The 14,246-nt window shown below is 43.8% G+C and overlaps 1 protein-coding gene across 1 annotated transcript in view; it reads right to left on the reverse strand.

Annotated features, from left to right (window-relative positions):
* MTUS2 (microtubule associated scaffold protein 2) overlaps positions 1-14,246 on the reverse strand; it is a 457,672-nt gene that overhangs the window by 120,687 nt on the left and 322,739 nt on the right. Inside the window, exon 8 of the mRNA XM_044286799.1 lies at positions 864-953. Coding sequence (XP_044142734.1) covers positions 864-953 — 90 coding nt within the window. The remainder of the gene's footprint in view (positions 1-863; positions 954-14,246) is intronic.

A 14,246-nucleotide genomic window follows, 5' to 3' on the forward strand; every position in this document is an offset into this window, starting at 1 on the left:
GTGATAACACTTTTACTGCAGAAGTAAAGTGAAGCCATTCAAGGACATGACAGCGATGATTATACCTAGACTGCGGAAAAGTAGAAAAAATTAATGAACTAAATTGTTACTCCTTTTCACAATATTTTGTTATAATATAGTATTTATTATTCATTTTTCTAGTCCATGACTTGATATGGGGTGTGCTGCTACTGTGACCTCATTGATCATCTGTGATCTGTGGGAGAACACGTGTTCAGTTTCCCTACAGCGCCACCTCAGGAGAAATGAGGCATTAATTAGTTCCTAAAGAAATCAGTGGTCTTTATAATATACAAGTGTTTCAGTGTCACAGATACCCTTTCTGCTTAACCTAGTAGACGAGGATACTAAATGAGGAACTTTCCCCCATTAACGTAAAATTTCCATAATCAGGTATTTTAAAATTGATTTTCTAAACAAAAGAACCTCTATAAGTTTTAAACAAGTGCAACGCACTTTAGCGCGAGGCCAGACTGAGGTATAGCCGGAGTAAACAGCTATATACAACATTATTGGGGGCTGCAGTTAGGTGCAGTATATGATAATGCTGTAGGGGCTTTATTTTAGTACATTAGCAATGGTACATAACATATAAGAAAGGTGAATGTTGGAGCTTGTACAACACAGCAGACCACACTGCAGATAATTATGTAAAATTAGAATAAAAAAATTAGAATTTTTGGAATTGGTAGTTATAGGGATTGGTCTCAAGTAGTGATTAAGTTAATGATTGGTAATTTCTGGTGCTGAGGATTGTTAATGGGAGGTACGCCCATTCTGAGACTCCTGCACCAATAGTGCTTGTACTGCCTCTGCTTTGGCAATTTACTTAGATACTCTACCTGGTGAGTGCACCTTGGTCACTTGTTTTTTGGGTGATGAAATTGGTGGTTTTATGACTTCTTGATCTTTTTGGGTCTCCTTCTTCAATCCTGGAAAACAATAAATTGGATTATTAGCAAGTTAGGGATTTTATCATGTAGAGAATATATAGCTTAACAGACAAGTTCTTTATCCGTTCTCCCTATGCCCCTTTAAACAAAAGACATATTAAAATATTAGACATATTAAAATTACATAAATGTCCACCATTTTTGATTGCTTTGATGCATATGCAATGTACAACTTTACAGCCTTCGTTAAAATTGTTTTGTTTCTGCGGTAACAGACTACAAACAAACCCCTGTGTGGTCAGATCCATATTCTTTTCTATCCTTTTCCTCTTTCTTTCTAACCTGGCAAATGTAAGCTAGTAAAAAGTAGTGGATCACACTTCGTAGGTGTTATTAGTCATTTATTACAAAGAGGGGCATAGCTTTGAATAATACAATTCTGCCTCCATTGAATGTGGACAGCAGTCATCTTCCATCCTTAGCAACTCAATCCACTCTCTGTTAGTTAGTGACACCACAGCTCCCCAAACATGACATGACCATAGCAGGTTTAGACCATGTTTAGCAAATAATACAAAGTAATGACTTATTACGGAGTTTGATTGTAGAGTCATATATACAGAATGTGCAAAGATGACATACTGATGACCTTGTGATGATCTCAACTATAAAGAGGAAGTGATTGCAGGATATATCTATGAGCTTAATAATATGTAAGGCTACGTCTACACGATGACATTTGTCGCGCGACAATAAGTCGCACGACAAATAGGGCACAACTACACTGCAACATTTGTAGTGCAACATTTTGTTGCACTAATGTCGCGCAACAATTTTTATAATGGCAGTCTATGGTGTCGCACTGCAACATGCTGCGACTGCGACAGTCGCAGGAAAATCCATCTCGAATGGATTTTCTGCGACTGTTGCATCGCAGTCGCAGCATGTCGCATGTTGCAGTGGGACACCATAGACTGCCATTATAAAAATTGTCGCGCGACATTAGTGCAACAAAATGTTGCGCGACAAATGTCGTCGTGTAGACGTAGCCTTAGGCTACAGAATTCATTTCTACAGAGTTATGTTGTCTCAAGGAAGTGCTTGGTCTGCTGAGTGGTCACATTCTGATTCAATAAATTGTAATTAAAGGGCTTGTGCAGTGGCGTAATATTGATAACCTATCTATCAGGATAGGTCATCAATATCAGATGAGCTGGGTTCTGACTCCTGGCACTCCTGGGATTAGCTGCTTGAAGGGGTCCCAGCGATTGTGTGAGCACTGCTTCCTCTTCAAGGTTTATCTGTGTGCCATCTGCTTTGTACTAGCGGTGCGGCTTGTCCCAATCACTTTGCACCCCTACAAAGGAGACAACCTGCAGGTAAACTTTTGAAGAGGAAACAGGGCTTGCACAAGCATCATCACCCCTTCAAACAGCTGATTGTCGGGGTGCTGGTAGTCAGACCCTGGCCGATCTGAAGGGGTAGGTCATCAGTATTATGAAGTATCTAATCACCCATATGTTTAGAATTCTAGAGAAAACTACCACAGTCACAAAAACATCAGCACAATTCCACATGGTATTTGTGTAGCATAAAGTTGATGGCAGGTTCTTTTTAACTATGTATATTCACCTTTCTGCACTATTTTTAGGTTTCTCCTTCTGTGTATTCCTGTACAGCCGGAGAGATGATAAAATTCTGGCTGCCTGCGGCCACCACTAGAGGGGGCTTAAGAGCTTACTGTATACTGTTTTTATAAGTGTGTTCAATGTGCAACTCCCTCTAGTGGTGGCTTCATACAGATAGTATTTTACTATTTAACTCTGTGAATAACAATTTGAATCTCTATAACTGCAATGACACTCAAACCACTAGAAAGATATTAAAAAATGTAATCATCTGATATTTTGAGCTTTCACTTTAAAGCTAAAAAGAAGTATATGGGTGACTAATAATCAATTATATATCTAAATACCTGAACAAATACCAGAATAACATGATTACACATTTACAAAGAATTGAACGCATAATCACCGCTCTATACTAAGGGATATCTCCAGTTCACAAGTGCTGCAAGACATAATGCATTATTTCCTCAAGTTGTTGTCACCTATCATCTCCAACATGATGGTAAGTAGAGTTATTTCGGCTTTGGAGGATAAACCACCCCAACCAAATCATGGCTGAATACTACACCCCACTGCACAGCATCAATGTTTCCATCTCTCCAGACCTTCAAAAATGTTTTAAGAGGATGAAAAACAGAATCAAGTCTCCAGCAACATGCCCTCCTGATACTCAACCTGGGATCTGAAGATTGACAGCCCCATGATGCCACAAATGACCTTCTAGGCTAGATGCCAGGTTATACTAGGAGCCAGAATTTGTCACATTGTTCAATTCAAGCATCTAAATAGAATTTAGAGTCACTGATTTCTTCCAGAATAAAAAGTCTGTTGCAGTTTCATGTTCTCAATTTACTGCCCTGAACATAAACAGTCAGATTTTTCCTGGACAAGCGCTGCAGCATGTCCAAGTGATAGCACATCTTGGGGAGGGGGTCACCTGAGCAGCCAATTCATGCACGTTCCCGTCCCTGTGTCTGTATTGCCCATACTTTGAATCCAGGAACTGGTGCATGCACAGAAGAAACTGTGGTCTTATAGTTGGATAATATTACATTGGAGTCACAGGTGTTTATCTCTCATACACCCTAAAATCTTAACTGCTTTTGCAGCTGCTGCCTGACATTGAGAACTGCTGCATAAAACATTCAAATGTGCAGATTTAGAAATACAGTCTAATCAATGGATTATCTTCACAGTGAGTCTGAACACCGTGATATGGCACTTTATACATGCTCCACGTCACTAGGATCATCTTCTCAAAGATTCATTACCTATTATAAAATCAAAAGACTCTTAATTATAACAAAATATCTTCGCACTCCTCTATAATTATTATGCACCCCTGCCGTGACAGCTAGTAATACATTCTTACAAATCCATTTTTAACATCGGAAATTCATCACAGAGACAAATCTGAAGACTGGAAATGTTCCGCTCCTGCAGAGCTATTAGAATGGTTTCGTTGTATGTGGGGAAGCTTACTGCATATTTGGTTACTATTGAGTTAATGCAATAAATTATTTGAAATAAGCTCCCCCTAGTGGTGACAGCAGACAGGCAGGATGTTAGAACGTTACCGTTCAAAGGGAAACTGTCAAGTTCATGCTACCTAAACACTGCAGCATTTCAGAAAAAAACATGGCTTTAAAAACAAGCCAGGTATGGGGAAAATAATCTGTTATAGCTCCTGCTGATGAGAGCGCCTGTTGGGATTTCATAGTGCTTGTGGTTTCGCGAGCATGATGACAGGTTCCCGTTATCACTGTGTTTCTGCAGGGGTGATGATACTCTGTATCCAGAGTTATAACTTTTATTGGCACCATTGTGTTACACCACTATAATGTATTCAACAACTTTTAATTATTTTTATTTGGGGGCACATTACGGAAAAAATAACAATTCTGCCATTGTTTTTTGGGATTTGTGTTTGCATCGCTTGCCATGTGGAATGAATAACTTGTTACCTAATGTTTCAGGTTATTATGCCTCTGGTGATACCAAATTTATATACAGACTTTTTGGTTTTGCTAACACAAAAAAAAAAAAAATTGCAAATCACCATTTCTTGAGAACCATAAAAGCTGAGTTCACACAACAGTTATTTCCTACAGTGATTGTGAGCCAAATCCAGTAGTGAAGCCTACACTGAGATCTAATATATAAAGCTGAGTGTATGTATGTCTATGTATGTCCGCTAAAGGAATCCGCACCGTCACAATCATGAAATTTGGCACACAGGTACATCAGGTGTCCGGGAAGGTTTTAGACCGGGTCTCAGCTCTCTAACACGTACCGTTCCTGAGATATTCCCAAAAAATGCATTAGCCAATAGAAATCTTTTCACATGACCCTTATCAGCCAATAGAAGCTCACAGGCCCTTAGTTTCCACATACACACAAATTTACACAAGGTTGCCATAACAACCCAGCCATTTTTCTTCACTGCAGTAGGTCAGCTTTAAAGGGGCAGGGCGCTGTGGATGACACTGTTAAGGGAGCGGAGTGCTGTGGAGGTCACAGTTAAGGGGGCAGGTAGGGTGGCCATTCAGTCCACCCTCAAAAGACCAACTTAAAAACCCCGCCCACAGGTCCCGCTAAGCCACTCCCTGGTTAGGCCATGTCCCCTCCCACTCCACAACCAACGGGGATTGAAAAAATGAAGGTAAAATTCAACTTCTGTCAGATGCAGGGGTGAGAGGGAGGAAACGGAGCTCTGTGGAGGTCACTGTTAAGGGGGCAGGTTATTGTAGAAATCACTTAACGAGATGGGTACTGTGGAGGTCACTAATAAAGGGGCGGATGCTGTGGAGGTCACTGTTAAAGGGGAAGGCGCTGTGGATGTTATTGTTAAGGGGGCAGGCCGCTGAGGAGGTCACTGTTAAAGGGGCGGGGTGCTGTAGATGTCACTGTTATAGTGGATACTGTCGATATCTTTTAACGACACACAAACATTAAATGAAATATACCCATGCAAAGCCGGGTCCTTCTGTTAGTAAGGTATAATATGGAAAGATCAACACCTGTTCTGTGTTTTTGACCCGCACCGGTTTTTGGCTTACAATAACTGATGGAAATAGCTAACCAAATAACTGAAGTGTGAACTCAGCCTGACTTCCCTTTTTATGCTGTTGATGCAGCTGTGTTCTCATTTATTCCCGACAAGTTGTGGTTTTCATTGGTAGAATTTTTGTGTGCATAATACTTTTTGATTCCTTTCAATTGCTTTCTGGGACCAATGCAATGTAGCTCTTTTTAATATTTTTTTTTGTTGGCGTTCACTGTTCACTGTGCAGGATAAATAATTTTCATATTATAGTGTGGATTATCATGGATGTATCAATACTGATAAAGCTGCTAAATCTTTTTTAAATCCCTTTAACCACCTCCGGACCGCCTAACGCACATGTGCGTTCCGGAGGTGGCAGCCCTGCGCACAGTCACGCATATATGCGTCATCTCGCGAGACGCGAGATTTCCTGTGAACGCGCGCACACAGGCGCGCGCGCTCACAGGAACGGAAGGTAAGCGAGTGGATCTCCAGCATGCCAGCGGCGATCGTTCGCTGGCAGGCTGGAGATCCGAATTTTTTAACCCCTAACAGGTATATTAGATGCTGTTTTCATAACAGCGTCTAATATACCTCCTACCTGGTCCTCTGGTGGTCCCTTTTGTTAGGATTGACCACCAGAGGACTCAGGTAGGTCAGTACAGTCGCACCAAACACCACACTACACTACACTACACTACACCCCCCCCGTCACTTATTAACCCCTTATAAACCCCTGATCACCCATGATCACCCCATATAAACTCCCTGATCACCCCCCTGTCATTGATCACCGCCCTGTCATTGATCACCCCCCTGTCAGGCTCCGTTCAGACGTCCGTATGATTTTTACGGATCCACGGATACATGGATCGGATCCGCAAAACGCATACGGACGTCTAAATGGAGCCTTACAGGGGGGTGGTCAATGACAGGCAGGTGATCACCCATATACACTCCCTGATCACCCCCTGTCATTGATCACCCCCCTGTCATTGATCACCCCCCTGTAAGGCTCCATTCAGACGTCCGCATGATTTTTACGGATCCATGGATACATGGATCGGATCCGCAAAACACATGCGGACGTCTGAATGGAGCCTTACAGGGGGGTGATCACCCATATACACTCCCTGATCACCCCCTGTCATTGATCACCCCCCTGTCATTGATCACCCCCCTGTAAGGCTCCATTCAGACGTCCGCATGATTTTTACGGATCCATGGATACATGGATCGGATCCGCAAAACACATGCGGACGTCTGAATGGAGCCTTACAGGGGGTGATCAATGACAGGCGGGTGATCACCCATATACACTCCCTGATCACCCCCCTGTAAGGCTCCATTCAGACGTCCGCATGTGTTTTGTGGATCCGATCCATGTATCCATGGATCCGTAAAAATCATGCGGATGTCTGAATGGAGCCTTACAGGGGGGGTGATCAGTGACAGGGGGGTGATCACCCTGATCACCCCCTGTCATTGATAACCCCCCTGTAAGGCTCCATTCAGACGTCCGCATGTGTTTTGTGGATCCGATCCATGTATCCATGGATCCGTAAAAAATCATGCGGATGTCTGAATGGAGCCTTACAGGGGGGGTGATCAGTGACAGGGGGGTGATCACCCTGATCACCCTGATCACCCCCTGTCATTGATAACCCCCCTGTAAGGCTCCATTCAGACGTCCGCATGTGTTTTGTGGATCCGATCCATGTATCCATGGATCCGTAAAAAATCATGCGGATGTCTGAATGGAGCCTTACAGGGGGGGTGATCAGTGACAGGGGGGTGATCACCCTGATCACCCCCTGTCATTGATAACCCCCCCGTAAGGCTCCATTCAGACGTCCGCATGTGTTTTGTGGATCCGATCCATGTATCCATGGATCCGTAAAAAATCATGCGGATGTCTGAATGGAGCCTTACAAGGGGGGTGATCAGTGACAGGGGGGTGATCACCTTGATCACCCCCTGTCATTGATAACCCCCCTGTAAGGCTCCATTCAGACGTCCGCATGTGTTTTGTGGATCCGATCCATGTATCCATGGATCCGTAAAAAATCATGCGGATGTCTGAATGGAGCCTTACAGGGGGGGGTGATCAGTGACAGGGGGGTGATCACCCTGATCACCCTGATCACCCCCTGTCATTGATAACCCCCCTGTAAGGCTCCATTCAGACGTCCGCATGTGTTTTGTGGATCCGATCCATGTATCCATGGATCCGTAAAAAATCATGCAGATGTCTGAATGGAGCCTTACAGGGGGGGTGATCAGTGACAGGGGGGTGATCACCCTGATCAACCCCTGTCATTGATAACCCCCCCGTAAGGCTCCATTCAGACGTCCGCATGTGTTTTGTGGATCCGATCCATGTATCCATGGATCTGTAAAAAATCATGCGGATGTCTGAATGGAGCCTTACAAGGGGGGTGATCAGTGACAGGGGGGTGATCACCCTGATCACCCCCTGTCATTGATAACCCCCCTGTAAGGCTCCATTCAGACGTCCGCATGTGTTTTGTGGATCCGATCCATGTATCCATGGATCCGTAAAAAATCATGCAGATGTCTGAATGGAGCCTTACAGGGGGGGTGATCAGTGACAGGGGGGTGATCACCCTGATCACCCCCTGTCATTGATAACCCCCCTGTAAGGCTCCATTCAGACGTCCGCATGTGTTTTGTGGATCCGATCCATGTATCCATGGATCCGTAAAAAATCATGCGGATGTCTGAATGGAGCCTTACAGGGGGGGTGATCAGTGACAGGGGGGTGATCACCCTGATCACCCCCTGTCATTGATAACCCCCCTGTAAGGCTCCATTCAGACGTCCGCATGTGTTTTGCGGATCCGATCCATGGATCCGTAAAAATTATACGGACGTCTGAATGGAGCCTTACCAGGGGCGTGATCAATGACAGGGGGGTGATCCGGGAGTCTATATGGGTGATTACCCCCCTGTCATTGATCACCCCCCTGTCATTGATCACCCCCCTGTCATTGATCACCCCCCCCTGTAAGGCTCCATTCAGACATTTTTTTTGGCACAAGTTAGCGGAAATTTTTTGTTTGTTTTTGTTTTTGTTTTTTCTTACTAAGTCTCATATTCTACTAACTTGTGTCAAAAAATAAAATCTCCCATGAACTCACCATACCCCTCACGGAATCCAAATGCGTAAACATTTTTAGACATTTATATTCCAGACTTCTTCTCACGCTTTAGGGCCCCTAAAAAGCCAGGGCAGTATAAATACCCCACATGTGACCCCATTTCGGAAAGAAGACACCCCAAGGTATTCGCTGAGGGGCATATTGAGTCCATGAAAGATTGAAATTTTTGTCCTAAGTTAGCGGAAAGTGAGACTTTGTGAGAAAAAAACCAAAAAAATCAATTTCCGCTAACTTATGCAAAAAATAAAAAAATTCTAGGAACTCGCCAGGCCCCTCATTGAATACCTTGGGGTGTCTTCTTTCCAAAGTGGGGTCACATGTGGGGTATTTATACTGCCCTGGCTTTTTAGGGGCCCGAAAGTGTGAGAAGAAGTCTGGGATCCAAATGTCTAAAAATGCCCTCCTAAAAGGAATTTGGGCCCCTTTGCGCATCTAGGCTGCAAAAAAGTGTCACACATCTGGTATCACCATACTCAGGAGGAGTTGGGGAATGTGTTTTGGGGTGTCATTTTACATATACCCATGCTGGGTGAGAAAAATATCTTGGTCAAATGCCAACTTTGTATAAAAAAATAGGAAAAGTTGTCTTTTGCCAAGATATTTCTCTCACCCAGCATGGTTATATGTAAAATGGCACCCCAAAACACATTCCCCAACTTCTCCTGAGTACGGCGATACCAGATGTGTGACACTTTTTTGCAGCCAAGGTGGGCAAAGGGGCCCACATTCCAAAGTGCACTTTTCGGATTTCACCGGCCATTTTTTACAGATTTTGATTGCAAGGTACTTCTTACACATTTGGGCCCCTAAATTGCCAGGGCAGTATAACTACGCCACAAGTGACCCCATTTTGGAAAGAAGACACCCCAAGGTATTCCGTGAGGGGCACGGCGAGTTCCTAGAATTTTTTATTTTTTGTCACAAGTTAGCGGAAAATGATGATTTTTCTTTTTTTTTCTTTTTTCCTTACAAAGTCTCATATTCCACTAACTTGCGACAAAAAAAATAAAATTCTAGGAACTCGCCATGCCCCTCACAGAATACCTTGGGGTGTCTTCTTTCCAAAATGGGGTCACTTGTGGCGTAGTTATACTGCCCTGGCAATTTAGGGGCCCAAATGTGTGAGAAGAACTTTGCAATCAAAATGTGTAAAAAATGACCGGTGAAATCCAAAAGGTGCACTTTGGAATATGTGCCCCTTTGCCCACCTTGGCAGCAAAAAAGTGTCACACATCTGGTATCGCCGTACTCAGGAGAAGTTGGGGAATGTGTTTTGGGGTGTCATTTTACATATACCCGTGCTGGGTGAGAAAAATATCTTGGTCAAATGCCAACTTTGTATAAAAAAATTGGAAAAGTTGTCTTTTGCCAAGATATTTCTCTCATCCAGCATGGGTATATGTAAAATGACACCCCAAAACACATTCCCCAACTTCTCCTGAGTACGGCGATACCAGATGTGTTACACTTTTTTGCTGCCAAGGTGGGCAAAGGGGCACATATTCCAAAGTGCACCTTTCAGATTTTGCAGGCCATTTTTTACAGATTTTGATTGCAAAGTACTTCTCACACATTTGGGCCCCTAAATTGCCAGGGCAGTATAACTACGCCACAAGTGACCCCATTTTGGAAAGAAGACACCCCAAGGTATTCCGTGAGGGGCATGGCGAGTTCCTAGAATTTTTTATTTTTTGTCGCAAGTTAGTGGAATATGAGACTTTGTAAGGAAAAAAGAGAAAAAAAAAATCATCATTTTCCGCTAACTTGTGACAAAAAATAAAAAATTCTAGGAACTCGCCATGCCCCTCACGGATTACCTTGGGGTGTCTTCTTTCCAAAATGGGGTCACTTGTGGCGTAGTTATACTGCCCTGGCAATTTAGGGGCCCAAATGTGTGAGAAGTACCTTGCAATCAAAATGTGTAAAAAATGGCCTGCAAAATCCGAAAGGTGCACTTTGGAATATGTGCCCCTTTGCCCACCTTGGCAGCAAAAAAGTGTGACACATGTGGTATCGCCGTACTCAGGAGAAGTTGGGGAATGTAAAAAATCATCATCATTTTCCGCTAACTTGTGACAAAAAATAAAAAGTTCTATGAACTCACTATGCCCATCAGCGAATACCTTAGGGTGTCTACTTTCCGAAATGGGGTCATTTGTGGGGTTTTTCTACTGTTTGGGCATTGTAGAACCTCAGGAATCATGACAGGTGCTCAGAAAGTCAGAGCTGTTTCAAAAAGCGGAAATTCACATTTTTGTACCATAGTTTGTAAATGCTATAACTTTTACCCAAACCATTTTTTTTTTTGCCCAAACATTTTTTTTTTTATCAAAGACATGTAGAACAATAAATTTGGCGAAAAATTTATATATGGATGTCGTTTTTTTTGCAAAATTTTACAGCTGAAAGTGAAAAATGTCATTTTTTTGCAAAAAAATCGTTACATTTTGATTAATAACAAAAAAAGTTAAAATGTCAGCAGCAATAAAATACCACCAAATGAAAGCTCCATTAGTGAGAAGAAAAGGAGGTAAAATTCATTTGGGTGGTAAGTTGCATGACCGAGCGATAAACGGTGAAAGGAGTGTAGTGCCGAAGTGTAAAAAGTGCTCTGGTCATGAAGGGGGTTTCACCTAGCGGGGCTGAAGTGGTTAACTTGCGTTCTCCTGATCGCGTCTTTAATACATTTCAGTAAGTCTTGAATTTCTTGCAATATATCATGGCTTACTCTGGAAGGACCTAATATATATATATATATATATATATATATATATATAGTGGCAATGTGAATAGTGATGTGTATGGTGAAGCCCTGGAAGGGGTGTATATCTCATCTAGGTGAGATAAGTAAAGTCCAGGAAGATGGCGCTGGCTTCAGCAAACCTAGTTGCTGAAGCTATTTTCTTTATTTATGGATTTTATTGGATTGGGATGGTAGGTTTGACAGTGGGACCTCCAAATTCACCCCCTCATTCCAGGGCATGTTTTCTTTTCACCTGAGGTGATCGCAGGTGAGGCCTGCTGTAATCAGGCTTGCATAAAGCACCTCCCAGTGTGTCAGTCTGAGAAGAGAGAGCGAGACTGTTCTGTGAAGCAGAGGCTCTGTGTGTGGTCTCAGTCAGGAGGAGTGAGGGGCCACAAGGCTTTGAATTGCCTGAAGTTTAGGGAACCTAGCGACGCCTAGAAAATGAGGTTTGCACGGCCAGAGTTGGGAGGACTACTGGGCCGCTCTCCCCCAAAATGTACTCGTATATAGTTACAGCCTGGAGGCTGCTGGATTGATTTTGGCTGAGCAAAGCCACATGTGATGTCCATGTATGAACTGTGCTCTACTAGTGAGGTAGGGACGTATTTTGTTTAGGTAGTGCCTAGACAGGCCGAAGTTTATTTGTATTCTAAGTATTGCTATGTGTCTGGTGGGAGGCATGGGAGGGATTCCCTGGGGAAGTTTTCTAGTGTATCTTTGTCTATGAGACACAAACAGTTGAAAATAGCTCCACCACTGGGAGGCCCGTAATGGCATAGCACTAGGAAATGCCTTAAATGTCATATGTGTGTGAGTCCTACCTTTAAGACCTGCTGCTATTTCCAGAATGTTTCCACCGAAGTGAAGGAGAGCTCCCTGAGCTGGTGGATGAAGGCTAGTTGTATCATGTCTGCTGTGACACAGTGAAGGGTATGGTCTGGGAAAACAGGTATTTTCCTCCCAGCGTGTGCTGCTGTTCTGATTTGCAGCCAGGTGGGGTCAAAAACCGGACTGGATTTTAAGTGCCGGTCCGGGTTTTGGCAGCACCTAGCTGTCCTTAAAAGACAGCTGGGCTCAGCAGAAAGGTGTATGTGCTGGGTTCTGAGGCTTGTGCCGTGCTGGAGGGATGAGACCCGGGTGTAGGGGAAACAGGCCCCCTAAAAGTCTGCTATGGACTGCAGGAGGTAGAACTGCCAACAAGGTGATTTTTGCTATATGGACTTTCCATTGTGTGTGAATTAACACCGAGACTGCAAAGTGACGTTTTGTTTTTGCCTTCTGTGTGAATAAACACGGAAGTTTGATTTAAGAACTGGTAATTTGCCTCTGTACTGCGTCCGCATACCCTGTCTACCAGAGCCAATCCCCACAATTGGTTGAGGATGCGAGCATGTGCAGAGCGGCTGGCGTAAACGCCCCACATATTTTTTTTTTCAGGAATGGCTGGATGTCCTGGATTTAACCAGCTAAATTCAATCCTGTGTCATGTGACAAAATGGAGGCTAAAATGAAATCTCTCAGAGAGGCTAACCAACACCAGAAAGAAACAAACCAGCTGCTGTTACAGATGGCTTTACAGATGGCAGGAGTGTCCCAGAATGTCCATGATGTTCGGAAAATGGTCCGTGCGGCGATCCCCAAGATGACACCCTCAGATGACATCGAAACCTACCTGGCGATGTACGAGAAGGTGGCCACACGGGAAAATCTACCCCGAGATTAGTGGGCTGAGGTCGTCGCTCCGTTCCTGATATCCGATTCCCAGTGGGTGTACTTCGACTTGCCGAATGATCAAGCGGCCGACTACCGGAAAGTCAAGGGTGAGATTCTGGCAAGACTGGGGGTGAATATGTTGGTTCGGGACCAGCGGGTGCATCAGTGCGGGGTTCAACCCGGCTGAGCCCATGAGACCCCAGTATTATAACTTACTTCTCCTCTTGTAAAAGTGGCTACAGCCTGACGTGCTGAGCCCCACTGCTATGCTGGATCATCTGTAAGCTGATATGTTCAGGAGGGCTTTGCCACCCCCTGTCCAGCACTGGATTGGCCAGGTGTCTCCTGGCAATACCCTTGAGATGGTGGACCTGGTGGAACGCTATGAGGCTACCAGAAATCTAAAGGGGGGTTCTTTCGGGAGTGGGCCAGTCCTATAGTCCTAATATCCAAGCCGGACGGGACGTTACAGTTTTGTAACGATTTTTGTAAGCTGAACAAGATATCTAAATTCGATGCATATCTCATGCACCGGGTGAATAAGCTAATCAAGAAGTTAGAACAAGCACAGTATTTTTATTTTTTGGACCTCACGAAAGGGTACTGGCAGGTGCCCTTAATGGAGGCTGCCAAAGAGAAAACTGCCTTCATCACGCCAGAGGGGCTGTATCAGTATAAGGTGTTACCCTGTGGTCTCCATGTTTTTGCTTTATGTGTGAATAAAAATGTAAGTTTGATTTAAGAACTGGTAATTTGCCTCTGTACTGCGTCCGCATGCCCTATCTACCAGAGCGAATCCCCACACTGCCCATAGATTATACATAGAAACAGCAGATTCTGCTCCAGAACTCTCTTTTACCCCCTCAGTATCCATCAGAATAAACATATAGAACATTATAGAGACGTACTGAGCAGTAGTGCTACGAATAAAGCATTTGCAATGAGATATAACACCATTAGCTCCAGCATTGTCTATGTGTGTCTGTCTCAGATTTTTGCTCCCCGTTATTCACTCCT

Source organism: Bufo gargarizans, chromosome 3, assembly GCF_014858855.1.
Source record: "Bufo gargarizans isolate SCDJY-AF-19 chromosome 3, ASM1485885v1, whole genome shotgun sequence".
Taxonomy (NCBI): Eukaryota; Metazoa; Chordata; class Amphibia; order Anura; family Bufonidae; genus Bufo; species Bufo gargarizans.